At 39.8% G+C, this 19,303-nt stretch overlaps 1 protein-coding gene across 10 annotated transcripts in view; it reads right to left on the reverse strand.

Moving 5' to 3' along the window:
• The window catches only part of ppfibp2b (PPFIA binding protein 2b), a 100,533-nt gene that overhangs the window by 35,322 nt on the left and 45,908 nt on the right, over positions 1 to 19,303 (reverse strand). For 9 of the 10 annotated variants that reach the window (XR_010094292.1, XM_063477671.1, XM_063477670.1 and 6 more), the window contains exons 4-5: positions 8,610 to 8,696; positions 6,540 to 6,653 (exon numbers count right to left, since the gene is read on the reverse strand). Coding sequence is in view for 9 of the 10 variants with exons in the window: in XM_063477671.1 (XP_063333741.1) it covers positions 6,540 to 6,653; positions 8,610 to 8,696 (201 nt within the window). In the remaining variant the exon portion in view is untranslated. Of the gene's footprint in view, positions 1 to 6,539; positions 6,654 to 8,609; positions 8,697 to 17,317; positions 17,570 to 19,303 lie in introns of those variants that run through there. The other variant, XM_063477672.1, reaches the window with a different exon arrangement.

Below are 19,303 nucleotides of genomic sequence, written 5' to 3' on the forward strand. Positions count from 1 at the left end.
CAAAGCAACAAAAGCCAAGTGAGTGAGTCAGTGTAACTTAACCGCTTTGTTATGGGAAGTGATTTTCCCGCCGCTTTGACAGAAATGTTTTTGCTGTAAGAGGTAGTCATATTTTCTTTAGTCACAGTCAGCAGTAGGTACTGAAAGTCTTTTACTGAGAAAGCAGAGAGCTGTGATGAAGTGCAAACTGAGGCTGTAAACATACATTTTCTGCTGTTTAATAGTTTTTAATATATCACACTCTTGTTTTAAATCTCTCGTAGAGACATCGGATAAGCAGACTTTCTCAATGCCTCCAAATCGAGCTACTTTTATGTTGTCACTTATGTTTCATGAGCCTTTGATTATTTTTGCTTGCTTTTACTGTACTTGTTTGTAATTCTTCATTTTCTTTGTTCTGCTTTTAACTGTCTTGTGCTCTCCCTCCCAGTTTTGTGTAACCTTTAAAAGTTTCTCAAACGTTTTATTACTATTTGTTTTACCGTGACTATCTTGTCTTGTGAAGCATCTTGTAGCCTTATAGTTGCGCTATATAAACGTATTATTAATGCAAAACTTTTTTGAGATGGTTTTGGAGCAGAACAACAATCAGAATCATTTTATTGCTTCTCTATTTTTTCATTTGTGCGTGCACAATTTCAAAATGCCAAATGAATCAAATTCAATAAAAAAGATGCTGGGATTTTTTTTAGAGTTATAGCCACACACTTCTCACATGAGCCTATTTTAAATAACATATATTTAAAACAGAAATTCAATGACTTGTGAGCGGTCAAATAAAGTAGATTACTGTTCATTAAATGTCAGACAAGGAATTTCTTTCTAAACGGAAACATCACATAGTAAACAAACTGTGTCAACACCACAGCCACGCAAACGAACAACTAAACCCCATAATCACTCCAGCTCAGCAGCCACACACACACACACGCACACACACATAGATATTTGGAAAATCTCTTTCGTTATGGCAGCTGACTGTCAGTTTGCAATCTAACACCAGTGTCACTTACAGAGGGATAAGCCGCAATATTTAGAGGTAATTCATCCACACGCTGTGGTCATGGCCCACAGCTCAGCTGCCTGACATTTGCTTTTCTTTAATAATGAGGCCGTGCCGTGCATGTGACTAATTATCATATGCTCCACAGAATTTATAGATCCCTTTAAAGAGGCTGCGCTCATCTCCAGAGTTAAATATGGCACAACCAGACAGGAGAACTTGAAGTATATACTATCTATTTGTTTAAAAATTAAACACTCAATGAAATCGCAGAAGTAGAAGTTTGGTACTGTAACACTGTTTTTGCCTGTGAACTTACCTTTACATCGCTCACTATGTTCTGAAAACAAATCACATGCTGTTCTATTCTCTCGATGTAACTAGCATACTGTCCTTTATATGTCACAGTAGGCTCTGGTGCATAGGTAATCTTCTTATATATTTACCCCGTCATTTTATGTCATGTCATAAGTAGTCATCTACTCTCAGCCCCTTTCAAATATGCACTGCTTCTGATTTTAACACGTCAGTTTTAGGTCTGTTTGAGCACCTTTGCTTGCTCCCCTGTAAAACGTTACATCAGGCACTTTAAACCTAGCAACATTTCATTTTTTATGTTTTTCCACTATGTGTTGACATGCCAAAAGGTTCTGGAGATATGAGTTCTTCACTTCAGGCAGGTGAGCTTTTTTGACTCAGACGTGACCATATTTGGACGAGAATGTTGAGATCTAAGTTATAAGGTAAGGCTTGCAAGCTCTGGTTTTTTTATTTTGCGTCCATAAAATCTAGAGGTGCAATAAAAATATCCTCATTTCACTCACCAAAAGGCAAAGCACAAATTCACTGGGCATTCTGTGTGACATGGTCCCAAATGACAGAAAAAGATTGCCAACACAGTGGAAAGGCTCACTTCAGTTACTACAGTTAGCTGAAATGAGGCCTGACCAAAATCAGCTATGACTCTTCATGCTGGCATAGTTGTTAATCCAAGCAGTCAGCTGTTTAGGCTAAGCTTAAATCTACCCAAATGTTAACACATTCATCTTTCACATGAAAGATCCCCGGCTCAAGACCCGGAGGAGACACTAACAAAACCTCAAGGGGGTGACAATCTAATGTACTCCTAGTCCCGATCCAAAGCCCAGATAAATGGGATGGTTGCGTCAAGAGGAGTGTCCTGTGTAAAATCTGCTCTGGTTTAAAAATCTGGACACAGCCACTACAGCAACCCCTTGGGAAATACGGAAGCAGCTAATGTCCTCAGACATGCAACTGGACGTTGCCGTTGACGCAGCCTGCACTGGCATAAATGCTGGCATGGCTTCAGCTTTGAGTAGGTTCAAGGCTCTGCTTAGATTCACCACATTCACTACCTTTAAAGCCAACCTCAAGTGCCACAGCAACTTTGGCACTTTCAGGATCCTCAGCCTCAGTGGTTCTCATTTGATTCAAGCCATTCCCATAACTGTAGGTAGGATGTGGCAATCGTCATCACTTGCAAGTTGCAAAATTTTATTATTTTATTATTATTGATATTTCTCAATCTCTGGTTGCCAAATCACGGACTGTTTTAGAGACCTCCGCCTTTTTGTTTTGGCCACAAAAAGCAGAAAATAAAGAAACATCAGCCGGAGAGTGCATGGAAACCAAAAATGCTGGGAAATTGCTGGGCTGTTGATATTTTTTGGATAATAATGAGGATAGTGAATGACGTCTGCTGTTGAGTCAATAACATTTTTAATGAAAATGGCAAAATATTAAAACATAATGGCCCATGAATGTTTATGCGTGTTATACTTGTCTTGTATGTCGTTTAGGATACTGTGTAACTACAACAGTGTAAGCCGTGTAGACAGAAATGTCTCAGTACAGTAAATTTTATGTCTAAATAAAGGTACTGTAGGACATGTAGTCACAGTATGACTACATGTGTGGGTGGATATCCTCCAGCATGAGAACTCTGCACCCTGTGGTGTGTGTGTGTGTGTGTGTGTGTGTGTGTCCTGAGGGCTATTTCTTATTAGATTAGTTGTGGTTCCCACAGCAAACAGCAGCCCTGCAGCGCTGACACATAATGCTGCATGGCTGGATAAACTCTTGTTCGCCTGTCGCTTGTCTCTCTCGCTCACACACAGACACACAACTTGTTTGTGTTTGCTCATGTGAATACTATCCTGTGAATACACTACACAGAATCAGACGTACAGCATCCATCTCCACGCCCAGCTGACGTCTGTTAATGGAGGCGCTCATGTTTGCAATGTGCTGCAGTGTGAAGTCCCTTAATTTCACAGTAGGTGTTTTCAGGTGTCCTTCTACACCTTCATGCTGATTGTCCACTTGAAGGTGCTGCACCTCACCTTTTCCATTTTCTGGGAATAATCTAAGCTTCAAACATCTGTGGAGAGTTCTTAAGTCAGGGACGTCCAACTCCAGGCCTCAACTGCAGGTTTTAGATATCAACCTGGGTCAACACACCTGAATCAAATGATTAGATCATTACCAGGCCTCTGGAGAACTTCAAGACATGTTGAGGAGGTAATTTAGCCATTTAGATCAGCTGTGCTGGATCAAGGACACATCTAAAACCTGCAGGACACCGGGCCCGGATTTGGACATCCCTGCCTTAAGTTAACTAACTTAGCTTCCAACAATCCAAAGCTTTGCTGATATTTTGTTTTTCAAAATCTTCATTTTGTTTTTTTTTCCACTTTTGCTAATGAAAGCATTAAAATATAAATGTGATTTTATGTGAAAACATAAACCTGCAGAAATCAGTAAGCTGAATTTATCGTGTGTCACAGCCTCGGTATGATCCCAACCAGTGTACTCATACTTGTGTATTAACACTCTCGGTGATGCAGACACTGCAGAAGCAGACGTGTTTGCCACCTTTTAAATCCTTCAAACATGCCCTGTAATTATGCATGGAGAAGATTTAAGAGGCACATAACTGATAATAAAATACAACAGACACAACAGACGAGATAGAAACTGAAAACACCGGTCCACAGTTATCTTTCTCCTCACTCAGCCCTCATCTCTGCAAACCAAACATCTCATATCGGATTAACTATTTGAGCAGCGGTCGTAAACTGTAAAAGGGAACCACTCGCAGCTACTAACAAACAACCACAAACCAGGACGACAGCTGCAAATCAGTGCAGCTAAAACCAGGAAAAACCACAAACGTCAAGTCACAAACCAAAAAGAAGATCAGTAGCAGCAGAGATTTGTTTAAAAAAAACAGAGAGAGATGTTTTATTCCTTCTGTGTTTTTACCTAAAACTGGTTTAGCTCACTTGACAAAACATCAACAGCAATAACTAATAGATAACAAAGGGTGGCTGGATGAGGGAGAAAAACGTCACGGCCGCGGTGGGGTATTTATTTTGGGGCTGTGGCGTTTTTATCCTCTGTGCTGACAGCGAGGAGGACAAAGAGCCTGTTGAGGAGTCTAAACAGAAGCCTGATTCTGTGATGCACAGAGCTGCAGTCTTGTTGTGTCCAGCTTGGCAGAGCTCACGAGCTTGCCTCACTGGTGACGGCAACCAAAACAAATGACTAGAAGACTCTGCTTCAAATTCTTTACTTTACATCTACTCTAGCAGAATTATGACCTACTGTGGGCAGCAGTAGAGAAATCCAAAGACTGGCCGGCTGAATAAACTTTCCATTTACTGCACTTTGCTCTACAATTATTGTCCAGCATTGCCTTAAAGTGCTAAGTGCTTAGGAGCGCATACTAATGGGATTTTCAGTAAGGACAGACGTTGATGCACATGAGATAGTATTTACTTGTATTTATCTGTTTCCTACAGTTTGGAATGATACTGAAGACAACAAAACTATAAAATAACACAGATTCAACTGTTGCCTCTGTTTGCCTTGCACACATTTTGCAACATGTGACTGAGATCTTCACCCAGGATTAATATAGTTTGTATTTGACATTAATTTTCATATTCAAAAAACCCTAAAGGCTTGATGCTTTGACAATTTTTTTCAGTTAAGGACAAAGTATTGTACACATATAGAGAGATAGATTATATAGAAGTTATATGAAAATTGCTTTGATGTTAAAAATAAATCTTTGATAACTCATAGGCCACATTGTACCGACACAAAGGCTTTGATCAATTCAAAGTGTATTCTTCTTTTTATTCACTTGCTCTTAGTGCAGTTTAAATAGACCTTCAATGCTCTGTCGGTTTCCAAATATACCCCTTTGTTAATAACCTATGTTATAAATGTACTCACAGTTTACCAGATGTTGTAATGAAATGAATATTTAATAATCAGACTGGCCCATTTTCTGTCAACATCTTTCACTAATGCTTTTGAAACACACAGGATTTTTTAAAAACTATGTTTATGGAAACCTTTTTTCAGTCTCATGTATCTGCTGCTGAAATCTGGGCTTTATTTCTATGTTTTGACTGATTCTCATCCCTCCAGGGCCGACAGCGGTTGCATTAATGTAAAGTCAACATTAGTGCATTAAAACCAATGAATGGGACATAGCTGTTAGCAGAACATTTTACATCCTTTATCTAAAAAGGTCACCTTCAAACTCACTGTACTGTAAGAGTAAACTCTGTCTAATCTCATTACATTTCACTGAACACTGAGTAACTTTGAGCTTTGACCCTTTAAAATCTAGTTGTTTTGATGTCTGTGTAATACCCACCACACAGCTAAACAGGGACAGAGTCAAAGGAGGCCAGCGAGCATAAAATCAAACTGGAACCCTCAATAAAACACTGCGCCACTCCTTTATTTATTCATTTACAGTAACAACTCACTCCTGCACTTTAGTCACTCTGAACATCCTGTTGGATAACTCCCTGCTATCACCTGAAGTCAGCGACTTGGTATTTGCTCTAACGGAAAAAAACCCAAAACAAGACACGCCAAGTGAAAACAAGGTCAACTTAATAAGTATGACCTCTGTAATAGTTTCATTTTCAGTTACAATTTGTCTGGGCACCATTTGAGACCATATTTAATGTTTTAAATATAATAACTTCTCCTCTTTAGGCTGATGCATGTAGAGAGCCTGTGTTAATACTGTTATAGCAATATATTTTATATACGGGGGTTAAAACAGCTTTCTTAATTGATTGAAATTAAACTAGTACAGAAGACCAAACAAACTGCAGTTCATCTAAAATCAACTTGAGGCTAGTTCCACAAAGTGAGTCACCATTACCACTGGCTCCTTTGTTAAAAGTCCCAAAGTTAGTGGTGAAATCTAAATTTTACAGATGATTTCACTCTCTGCTAGCCAAGCTTGCTGCCTTTAGCTGAGCCTCAGAGTTAGCCAAAATGGTAACAATGACATCCAGAAACCACAAAGGCCATGTCCACCTTTTATGCAGTCTATTACTACAAATGCCATTTTCTTGCCATATTGTCTGTATTGTAGCATCAGAATCCCTCCAGGGTGGATCAAGCAACATGCAAACAACATTTCATCTGTTCAACATTTTTTTGTGACAGGTTTATAAAAGGTCTTTTACACGTGCTTTACCTGTTGGAGCATTTCTTCAGTGGAGGCCAGTTTCTGGCGGTGCTCCTCCAAAGAACTTTCGAGGTCTCTGATCTTCTCTCCCTGGGCCTCCACCTGGTCGGTCAGAACGCTCACCTGGTGGGTGACACAGTCATACTGTATTACGCCGTCCTCAGAGAGCGCTGGCTGATCACATGCTTAAGATAAGGAAAAAATAGATAGAAATATGCAGGAGTTTTAGTTGGTAAACATTGTTTCTGCTACACCGGATACTGGATTTTAGTCACTGATACAAGTTTTTATGGGAGAGAGAACTTTGTTACATTATTACTAATACTATAGTACTATGTAATATGCTATATATACTATATAATAGTACTAATACCTGTGATAGACAAATATTATCAGTTTGAGTCTACCCTACATATTCAAAAGTCCGCAGCTTTTGGTTTATGTTTGTGTCTTTATGTCTTTTCCTTCTTTCAATCCACATAAAAGAACACATCATCACATACTTCAACTCCAAACCAACACATACACATTTACTCGGCAGTCTGTCACCTAGGAATGTATTGCACACTTACTATAATCTCTCTGACAACCCATTCACCTTCTGCCAAACGTGCACCCACACACACACTCAAAGATCCCTCCTGTTCACCTAAACGATGCCAAATCCATCTGACAGCAGCTGACTCTCTGTCACTTCAGTTTCTCTGATTTTTACCCCTGCAGCCACGTCCTGTCGCACATTGCTCTGGCACAAAAGAATATTTTGTCAAGTTTTTGGCTTGACACTTGTAACCGCTAACAGAACATGAACATGTGTTACTACAGAGGGACTGGTCTGCTAAAGCTGGCCTCCCTAGCACTGATGAACCATGAACAAGTGAGTAAATGAATGAACAAGTATCTGAATGAGTCACGTCTAAGAGCCTTGTGTTAGGTTTCGCACCAAAAACATGGATACCACTAACGCTTGACAAACATGACACAAACATAAAGTAAGTAAAAGTAAAGAAACAACACGGCATGATCTTGATGTGACTGTATAAACTCCAAATGATAAAAGAGAAAGTTAAAAATACCCCTTACCTCCTTCCTCTGAGCCAAACACACACAAACAGAGGTGAATGCTCTCGACAAAGCTAGAAGGAAGTTAGTTACTAACCACAGAGTGTGTCTATACTAGCACACGCTGAAGCAAGACAAAGCTTCGCATAAGCAGTCTTAAAGTAGAGGCAGGTGAAAAGGCAGGAAGGCACTACGGAGGGGCAAACTGTCCACAGCCAATTAAATCTCCAGTCAGTAAAAACAAGCCCCGGTTAACTTGGATCTCAACCAATCACGGGCAGTGTCAGTTGAGGAATGTGTAAGAAGTAGGTGTGCGGGTGGTGGTGGTAAGGAACGACATGTGGACTTTGTGACAACTTTACAAACCGGGGTTGTCCAGACGGGTGGTGCACTTATCGTCAAAAAACATCATCCACTCGCGTGGGCTTCCCCAGAGCATAAAACAAACATACACAGAGACACATCGAGCATAAAGGGGCAGTTCCAAAACGACAAATTAACTAGGAGGAATGTAAAGACAGACTGTGGAAATCACAGCTGCATGAACTGGCTATTAAAGAGTTTTGACATCACAGAGCACCTCCTGACATCATATAGTTAGATGACATATAATCATCTTTACTGCAGCCGACTAGGCGCTGGCGGTTACTGCACGAGTCATATGTAAACACCCTCACATGCTTTCAAAGGTGTCCGGACATGTTTTGTTATGAAATAACACGAAATATCTGAACTCACAGGATTACAGATTAAAGGACAAGATGTTTTTCCAGCGTGGAACAAATCCTGCCAGACAGTCTCCTGGCTCATTTATGGCAGGGATCAAAAAATTAGATGTAGTTGTGCATGCCAAAATAATTACAACCACATCTGAACAAGCAAACTGGGACAGCAAAGAAAAACTACACTCCAAAAATGTGATATGAAACTACACAGTTGCGTACATACTGTATGTGTCTTTGTATTAAATGTTCAGTTGACACTGGCTATAACTTAGATAGATAAGAAGTATCTGACCTGTAGCACCAGAGACTCCTTGTCTCCCTCTAGGCGAAGCAGTCGTTCTTGGTAAGTTTCATTGTTGGCTGGAGAACAGAGGTTCACCTGGACAAACGCACACAGAAGAAACACACAAAGTTCATGAAGAGGTTAAGGATGAAAGATAAGGGATGGCCTATTTTTATCTTCAAGCACTGAAGCAGAGAGGCACATCCTCTGTCCCTAAATCAGCAAAACTGCAGTCTTGTTTACACCAAAGACTGCATAGAAAAAATGAAGGTAGCCAAGGTGACCGTTTCCAAGCTTCTGTTAGTGGATTTTAGTCAGTGGCTTTTTTTGGTGTGTATGTGAGAGGTGGAGATGACAACTTGTTAGCCTGCAACAAAAGCTTCCTAATGAGTGTTTATTTGTCTAAACCACAGATGAATAGATGCCTGCTCATCCTAAACATCTTAGTTTGGCTCATGGAAGCTAAATTTGGCAGGTCTGATGCTGAATTACACCTTTACCACCCAACAAACACAGGGGGACGGGCTTCCCCAAGACAGGGGCAATTTCATCTAGCTACTCATAAGCCAGACACAACTAGGTTCTCTAAAACAGAAAAGTCTATCTATTATTCACAAAACTGCACAAATACATTATAAAAAGTGCTGCTGAAGTCAGAAAATAACTTATTTACTTTGTCTGGGATGCTTTGAACAAAAGCAAAAAGCATGATTCAGCAAACATACATATTGCCAATGTTGAATTTAAAATACAAAGATGTGTAAACTGTTAGATTACAGGTAGTCAGACTGAAATATCTATACAGTAACATTATAAACAGCCAGTAATGTGGCTTAGCTGTTAACGTTAAATGCATATAAATGTCAGAATATTGCTGATTTTTGCGCTGCTGATGCTTCAGAGTTTGACAAAGAACCAAGCTGTACACATAATCCTCTCGCTTAATGTCCAGAGCTGGTCTGGGCAAGACTGCTGACTCTTGCACAAGGAACTCACAGAGCCGATGCTGTATAAATACACATTTTTCACAAAGCACATGATACAAAGTTATGAAACATCATCTGACTCATCTGACTCCTGTTAATCTGGAAATAGCAGGATAGCGGAGCCAAATCATCGACATTGTGCTAAAGCTTGTGCTATAATTTCCACCTTTTTCATCTCTGACTACTGTAAGTCTAACAAAACATATCAGATATCAATGTATTCGCAGCAGCCTGTCAGGAGAAAAAGCTGTGTCAGGCTCTGTCTTGAAATAGAAATGCTTTCTAATGTGAACTTAAGAACATGCAAACAGTGAAAGAGACATTTCCCTTTGGTCAGAAGTTCTTTTGCCAGTTCCTTATTGCCCTGCTATTACGGTTATGGCAGAATTATGCACTCCACAACTCAGGAAGTGAAAATGAAAGTCAAGCCAAAGAATTTTAAATGGCTTTATTCCTGAATAATGATGTCTGTCCTGTTTCCATTTCTCTGCTCAGGTTTAACAGAATGTGTTTGAATGCTGCTGGCTCCTCCGCTCCTCAACATGCTGCTGCAAACATTTGGAAAGAGAGGAAAACATTCTTATGATAAGATGATATTTTCTGCTTCTGTCAGCAAGATTAGAAATACCACCTGTTGTTAGAAACACTTTGGCTAAATCAGTTTGCATTTGCAGGCCTGTTAAACTGCATGCTAGGCTTGTGACAGCTGAGATTTAGCTTTGTGCTAACCCTACATAATGTTAAGAAACAGAGTGACGTGTACTGGCCAGTAACATTGTATCAATGCCAAACAAAGACTGTGTGGGAAACAGCAATATTACATTACAGCTCAAGCTCAATGAGCTCTTAAAACTAGAGCTTAAACACTATGTTTGCCCTTAACAGAAATCTTGCTATTTCTTTTAAACCAGATTCAACAAGGTGCTGGAAACATTCCTCAGAGGTTTTGGTGTATACTGACATGACAGCTGTCAGTTAAACATCTATGATGTGAATCTCCTGATCCACCAGATCCCAAAGGTGCTCTGCTGGATTGGTATCTGGTGATTCTGGAGGCCATTTGAGCACAGTGAACGCAGCGTCATGTTCAAGACACCAGTTTGAAATGATTTGAGCTTTCAGACATGGCGTGCCATCCTGCTGGAAACAGCCATCAGGAGATAAGGTACACTGTGGTCATTAAAGGGATGTATGTGATCAGCAATCAGGGAGGCACTTGGTGTGGTCTTCTCCTGCTGTAGTTCATCTGCTTCAAGTTTTGAAGTGCTGCACATTCAGAAGTGCTCTTCAACAAATCTTGGTTGTAAGAAGTGAGTCTTTGAGTTACTGTTGATGTCTTACATCAGCTGAGCATTTTCACACAGGGAAATCACCGGGTGTTTTCTTTATCAGACCATTTCAGGCTCTGCAAACCCTGTTTCATTTGGGAAAATCCCAGTAGATCAGCAGTTTCTTAAATGTTCCGACCACCTTGTTTGGCATCAACAACCATGCCATTTTCAGAGTCACTTAAATCACCTCTCTTCTCCATTCTGGTGCTCGTCTCGACCATGTCTGTGTTTACTTGGCGCTTCATGATATTCCAAAGATAATTTCACTTGCACCTGCTTCTACATGTTTGATTGTGTTTTTCCCTCTCACCACCAAACATCCAGTGTGGATGTATGTTATTAAAGTATGAACCTTGTATATGACTACTTGAAACACTAGTATTGACACCAGCCCAAAAGTCCATTATAGATCTGTTTCCACCTGAAATGACAGAAAGCAGTAGCAGCTGTAAAGGAACTGATGGTCATTCTGGTAATATATCAAGACTGTGTGTAAAATTTAGACCTGAATTAAGTATCACAGTTATTATTATCAATTATTACAATCAATCAAATGACTATGGATAATGTTAAAATCACTTGTAGCAGTAAAACCACATTGCCATCACTCAGCACTGCAGTTCACCTCAGCTGTTAGCACATTTTAGCTAAAACAATTAGTTTGTTTTAATATCTGAAGTACTGAACTTGGTTACCGCTGATTGCATTTCCATCAGCAGCAGGTAGCTGTATTCATCAAACATCCCACTGGTGATACTAAAACTTAAGTTAACAACCAATTTGCAAACATGAAATGGTCGCATTTGTCCTGTAGGAGTTCAAATCGCATTTTAAATGAATGCTGAGGTTGCTCAGGACATTTTAAAGGAAATCTGCATGTTAACATTACTACAAAGAACTAAACACTGAAATGCGTCCATGTTCTGCAGGGCATGAGACAGTCCAGAGAGGACAGGAAAAATATATATTTCATTTGTTAAACATTTTTCTTCAAGAAAATCTCATCATGTTTTTGGTGGAATGAAATGATATTTCATTTTTAACCACAGACTATGCTGATTACGGCATCTGCAGTGTTTTCTTGTACAATGATGATCGTGTGTCGGTGGAACTTTCTGCATCTGTCCCTAAAGATTTGAGGGGGGCCCAGATTTGCCAACAATCCCCACAACCATTACTGTCATTTAAGCAATCAACATTTAAGCCTCTTACTGCCAAAAATCCACTCCACACCCGTCTAAACTACGATTAGCTTAACTAGCTTCAAAGTCCAGAAAAAATAAATATATAAAACGCCTTTAGGCTAAAATATGCAGCAGTGTAAATGTAACTGTTTGCTACAAGAACCCGACCTTTCCTACTATCATGACGATGACCCAGTTTTAAAGAAAACGTAAACATCGAGGGGTTTTTTTGTGCTTTTAGCTGAAACTCTTATCTGATGCCACAACAACTACTCTAAACTTTAGCTTCAAGGCACATTGGTGAGCTTCCAAAACCTTATCAGTCTCTTTCATCCCTCAAAGGCTGTCTCAGCGCACAGATGAAAAACCCTAAAATCAGCCTGTAATCCTGGATGAACTGTCTGAAGCTGAGGTCACAGGATGTACACCAGCTAGGTCACCTGACGTGGACCATATGGATGCATTAAACCCATTATCAGACTTGAAACTAAACAGAGACGGGGGTAGAAAGGGGGTGGGGGACAAACTGTTTCTTTCAGAGTGTCTCTTAAGTTACAAAATGTAAGGCTGTAATAATGTTACATTTACAGTTTCTCATTCCATTTGGAAATCTGCTGTAATCACAGATCTTCCCATCAGAAGACCGAAGAGAAGCAAGGCCATTTCAGGGTGGTGATGACACAGCGTTTGAATGGACCGATAAAAGAAACCAGGCCAGTCTGTTTTTATCAATCTGTTATCGCCTGGTGGATTGTGTGAGAATGGACAGAGCAAGACGGTTTGGGGCCACAGTGTAATGTCTTTGCACTATCATTATATATTACAGTTGTGCAGTTGTTTTTTCAGTTTTCTTGAGTTTTCCATCAGCACTTCTGACTAAATCTGGGAAATTTAGCTGAAAACTACTAGAATATTAGTAGCAGTAAAAATTAAATTAAACAGGTTCTCTCTGTGAACCTAGAAAATATTAAGTTTTTAGAGGCGTTTCAGTTTGTATCATGAAGTAAAAGTACTTCCAGTACAAGTAAAAACAGGGTGGAGCATCAGTTAAATAAATACTGACCCATTACCTTGAGCGGTTTTTGCTTACACAGCACATTTTTATTCAAATATATTAAATCAGGTATTTATGATAATTAATAATTCCTCTAATCAGCCAAGAAAATATTTAAATCATTTAGAGCTACATACAAAATTACCTTTTGAGTTTTTTCAGGATGTTCTCTCAAAGAACAGGACCATAAAATTCATATTTTATTCAACACTAATGAAATTCTAATCATACCTCTAGTACAATTTATATAAAGTGAGTACACTTCACTGCAGCAGACCAAATATTTAACAAGGCTTTGCACAAGAGGAGAGGAAACACTATCCACTCAATATAAATGATTACACTGGAATGAATACAGACATGTTTTCAGGGTGTTGGTTTTATTATAGTCGTACTTTTCTCGGTGTATTCACAATAAATGTTGTGGCCAGTGGAATGGGTGGAACTGTAATGACATACAGTGGCGTGCGTGATCCCAGTGTCTAAGAATGCATGACAACATGCAGCACACTACCCACCTACTTTTAGTGATTCACATAAAAGTGCTCCAACGGTCAGCGCTCTGTAAGCAGGCAACATGCACGTCCACAAAATTCCTGTAGAATTTTACTGCTCACTTTCAAAGTCAAAGCCTGACCTTCTATCCAAAACCAAATGCTTTTAGTTTTTGGTTTCGTCCCTCGTTGGCCCTAATCTGAGTCGTGAGTGCTCATTCGATTTAGCGCTGCAGCAGCGTGTGCAGCACATTAGCTTAGGTATTCTCTCTAGTCACACCACAGTGTCTCTAAATGCAATTTAAAGTCCAATTCAATTTGATGTCTGCTCAGCTTGACAGTAAACAGTCCCACTGAGTGTGGAAAGTGAATCTGAAGGTGAGTCAGTGACATTTAGGATGAATTATCATTTCTGTTTCTCCAGATCCAAGTTTGATTAACCTTCATCTTGATCTTACCACTATAATCACGTTAGCCTCAGCAATTCGAAGATGAAAACAGCTGTTTACTGTTACATTTGTTTAAAAAAAGACAAAGAAAAAGGAAACAGGACCAAGCTGACAGTGTGGGAGAAGGGAATGATAGCTGGTTTAGTATACTACTAAAATAATTGGCCTTTTCTCTGTCTGGAAATAAGCATCACACACGGATTAAACAAAATGATCACCTAATTTGCACTTTAAAACTCTTTGTTAATTTGGTCCTCATTATCTGAAGTAAATATGTACAGTGCTTATTTAACAATTGTATCAGACCAACTGTCATAAAAACACTGAATTAACTGAGTTCCGATTTTGATGCCCAAATTTGAGCTGGCACATTGGACTTCTCTGAGAAATCAGAAGTTAATTAATTCAAACATTAAAACAAATTTTTCAAATGCAAGTAAATAACTGTACTCTCTGGAGTTTTTTTGTAAAGCACTACATTTGAAAATTCATAGATAACAACGATAATTGTATTTTAGCTTTAAAAATGGAATTTTGATTAGTAAGTAAGGGAGTGAACTTTATTTATATGGTGCTTTTCAAAGACATAAAAGCAACAAAGTGCTGTATAACAATAAAACACAATTAATATCGATAGAAAAGTGAGTGAAACTGAATAAAAATAATTAACAGAAGAAAGTCAAAAGGCCTGAACTTCTGCACACTGGTGCATTGATCATTACAGAAACATAAAACAATATTTTGGTTAATTTAAGAAAAAAAAACTTACACTGGTCTAATAAACTTGTTTATCACTGTAGTCGTATCTGGTACAATTTATAAATGGCAACTTTGCTGTTATGGGACCCTGTGATGTTCTCTGAGCATATGTGGAAAGCCCACACCCACCCACAGAACAAAGCAAGAATAAATGATCATATCCAGGACACTGAGGTGGATCAGTTGTAGAGCAGAAGTGAGTCGCAAAGCAACTATGAAGGCTGAAGCAGCGTGATGAGTGTTGTAACTGCCAGAATGAGATGTGTAGCCTCAGGAGAGTATCAACTCACATGGGCTAGCATTGACATCAAGCTGATCTGCTGAATGCTAACGAAGGCTTTATTCCATTTTTAACAAAACAGACTGAATGAGTAAGTTGGACTATTTACTTCTATATGGACCCAAGTGAAAAAGTAAAAGGAAAAAAAATAAGTAAAGAGATTCTATGAACACCTTGCATAAATAATGTTAATTTAATTTAAATAAGTTTTAACATGCTAATGTTTATTTCACACATGCTGGCCAGGTCAACAGCAAGTAAAAGAACTCAGATGTACATCCTCACACACAGATGCATCTGTGCACCTTTGTAAGGGTTCATTTATTTAATGCTATTTCACTCCACCCCTAACTTCACTCTACCTCAGATACATTATAAGATGCAGACGTGGCAGTAAAACAAATCCTGTCAGTAATCTGTTGGACGATTTGAAACACTAAGAGGCAGCTGAAAATCACAACGATGCACTGACAGAGCAAAACAGAGTTCAGGACAGTTTCAGCTGGGTCGTTATAGCCGTGCCTACTAGTTATTGGTTCAGTCTATGGTTAACTTTGTCATCCAAGTTCCTCTTTCCAACTGTAACTATAGCATGAAGTAGCATCACATTTGTTCAGTGCACTGGAGGTAGACGATTGATTGTATCAGTGCTCTAGACTGAGCCATTAATAAACCTTAGTTTGGGGTAAGTTTAGCAAACCTCCTGACTGGTGATTTTATGAATGCAATGAGGGAAGTCTGTGCTTTTTTGCTTAGAGTGCTGAACCCTCCTACCAGACCTGGATAAGCAGTAGAAGATGGATGGATGGATATTTTTTATCCCAGTAAACTTTGAAATGAAAGTTATTCATCTCATTCATTTAGCTAAAAGATAAAACTGACCTAATAACGTTCCTAAAAGTGTAACTCAAGATGGTGGCCAAGTGGTAAGATGCTCTTATCTAACCTTATAACCAAGTCCTGACCCTCTCACAGCCTTTTGAATTAGTGTGACGAAGTGCAGACTGGCCAACATGTCTTCAGTCCAGGTTTACTTCAAGAAGTCAAACAAAGAGCCTGTTTTTACACATTCTCTGCCCTGGTGAAGAGTCATTTCTCAAAATATACATCCACTGTTGCAAAATATGAAATAATAATCCATAAAAATGACACAAGGCTCATAGAAGTCTACAGCCACTCACTGACAGGCTTAAACTTTCTATTAATCTGATGAGTCACTGTGTCAGAGAAGACCGAGTAGAATAAAGTGTTAGCGTTAAATGTTAGATATTAGAGAAACGGATAGGAAGTAATGCAGAATGATGTGAATGAGGCGAAATGCAGCAAAATCTTTTAAGCATGTGAAGGAGCCCCTTAAAAGAGACAGAGCGACACCTTCAGTGAAGAAAACTCTGCATGAAAGGAGACTGTTTTTCTTTTTTGCACAACTAAATTCTTATCATACGTATTCACAGAATAAATCCCAGAGAGAGGCATCAATAAAAACAGCATAAGTTGATTTACTGTCACCTTGAGATCTTTGAGAGGACTGCCATTGACCTTAGCAGTTGCTGGAACTCTGTGAATGTTAGTTTAAAGGTCACATCTTGAAGAAAGAAACTGAAATAATGTAAAACACTAGCATGCTTAAAAGCAGCATAGCTTCACAATTTTAAAGATAAATTAAATACACCTAAGTAAATCAGACAAATGTGGCTTCTCATCAGTTAAAGACTTGCTCACATGTCTTTACAACACAGATCCTGCAGCGCTAAGTCTCTCTCTGCTTAACCCCTGGAGCATTAGACACTGCTTTGACAACAACAATCAGCTGATAGTGAATATTTCCAATCTGATAACACAGTCCTCGTGTATGCGTGCCTTCATAACACAACAACAACAACTGGAGATGCAGTCCAGCTCTTGAGCTGAGGGAAATTACATCAGAAAGTCTGTCGCCAGGAAATAAAACAATAACAGCAGGACAATGACAGGCATCTAAAGTGGAACAACTGCTTTGTGACGGCAGCTTCTCCTTCAAACATCTCTCCCCTCTCTCTGTTTTCCAACTAAAAGTTTCCTCCGAGGCATCAATCTAATGAAAGGAATGTGCAACATGGACAGACACGAATATTTTTTAAAAGGGGGGAAGAAGAAGACGCAGGAGCAGGAGCATGAAAATAAAACAAACCCTAACTCACCTTTTTCAGCCAGGAGAAGTGTCTGTAGAAGTCAATGGGAGTCTCCATGCTCCCAGCCCATTGCTGCCCTGCCTATTTTCTTGTGTTCTTATGGGACTATCAGCCTCTGAGTGTGTCTTATGTGCAAGTTTCACAAACTAACAGTGGACTGAGCAAACTGCTGCAGCATGTGAGTACTGTCATGCAAGTGTGCGTGTGACTGTGATGTTCACAGCTGTGGAGGAGGGCTTTTTATGATCTCTGCCTCCTCAGAGGGAAAACTCCCCCCTGCTTGGTCCCCCTCCTCCTACTTCTCTCTTTCCTTCTTTAGTCCCACTGTGTTTTCCCTCTCTTTCTCTCCCTCTCCCTACTTACTCCCCTTGTTCACTTTCCAACTTATTTGTCCTTTTCCCTGGACACTCTCTGCCTCCTCCACGCCCTCTTTTATTCCCGTTCTTGTTGGAGTTGTCGGTCCCCCTCCTTTGCCCTCCTTCCTTTCCCCTTCCCCTTCTCCTTCTCTTTTCTTCCTTTCTTCACTTTTGAATCGTTCCCCCTCTTTTCTCTCTCTCGCTCTCTGCCGAGGTCCATCTGACAGCCAAATGGTCAAGCCGAAAAAGAAGGAGGGGGGGCGGTGGGAGGGTTTGCCATTTTTCTTCTTTCTCTGTCATCTGTTTGTGTCTCAGTGTTGGCCTATGTTTCCTCTCTCCCGCTCTCATATGTAGCCTCTAAAGCAGCAGCATCTGATGTCAGATAAGTGGGCAAAGCAGCAACAGGCTGTACTGTCAGCACAAACACAAATCATGCCAGGAGGTTCGTCTCCCTCCATTTTTTTCGTGTGCTCTTTTAATTAAGTCACAGTGCCGGGAGACGCTGCCTCACTTTCTTTGCCTCCTGTCCGTCTGTCTCTGTGTGTGATCCTCCACATGTTTAAGCCCTTTAGCTCAGGTTTCCATTTCCTGTGTATTTTACAGAGTCCACCACAACAATGTCAGCCATTTGGTCTGAACGGCAAGTTTATTTACAGCCACACAAACCCCAGTAACAAATATCGCTTTTGTGCAGATGATTACAGGTGATTCAAGTCCTAAAATGTAAAAAAAGTTGGATGTAAACTGTAATTTCATGGAGTCATGTTTTGTATTACTGAAAATAGAGCTGTAATATGTCAAAATACTGTAAATTTTGATATAGCCAGACTTTCTTCCTCCAACTTTGTCTCTTAATACAATCTTTCTGCCTCTTTCACGCTCCTGTGCATGCTCAAGTAGAAGGTCTGTCTCATGCATCATTTTAACGAAGCTTATGCCCAAGTTCAATAAGGTAGATCTACGGTCTCACATCTGTCTGCTCCCAGGTGTTGCCGGCTAAATCTGAGCTTCAAATCTCTTCCACTTTTACAAGCTGTCAAGCTGTTTGTGACATCACTGGTCTAGTCCAATCATCTTTCTCCCAGCCTTGTTCAGACCAATCAGCATTCACGCCGCGTACTTTAAATCTCACTGCGTATCTTCCTCCTTTGCAGTCGCCTTCATGCAACCCGCCTCTCATCTCTCAGGCTCCATTCAAGCCTCCATCTTCATCTCCACCAGCAGCCTCCGGGAGGTCCTGCTCTAATCCCTAACACCGACACGGCCATCAGAGTCTAACTGCCAAATACCTCTATCTAAATTCTGTACATCACTAAATCATGTTCATTTCTTTCCAATGATCTCTGCTCACTGAACTCTTCTTCTTACCGTGCTGACTGAGTGCCGCCGACCTCAGTTAGAGGGAGGGGCATGAAGAATGATGAAAAATATAAAAATGATGAAAGGGAAACATATTATAGGTGTTTCAAATGAGGCAGAAAACTGTTAAACCCCATGAGATAAGTGAATATAATCGTTTTACAGGGTGGCATGTAGCTACAACATAGTACTGCAATATTTTGCACTTTCATCTGGATACCAAATGACAGTGTTTTATCAAATAAAGGAAAATACTCTGTGAATACTGTGAACAAGAGGG

This window comes from Pelmatolapia mariae, linkage group LG7 (assembly GCF_036321145.2).
Source record: "Pelmatolapia mariae isolate MD_Pm_ZW linkage group LG7, Pm_UMD_F_2, whole genome shotgun sequence".
NCBI classification, from domain to species: Eukaryota; Metazoa; Chordata; class Actinopteri; order Cichliformes; family Cichlidae; genus Pelmatolapia; species Pelmatolapia mariae.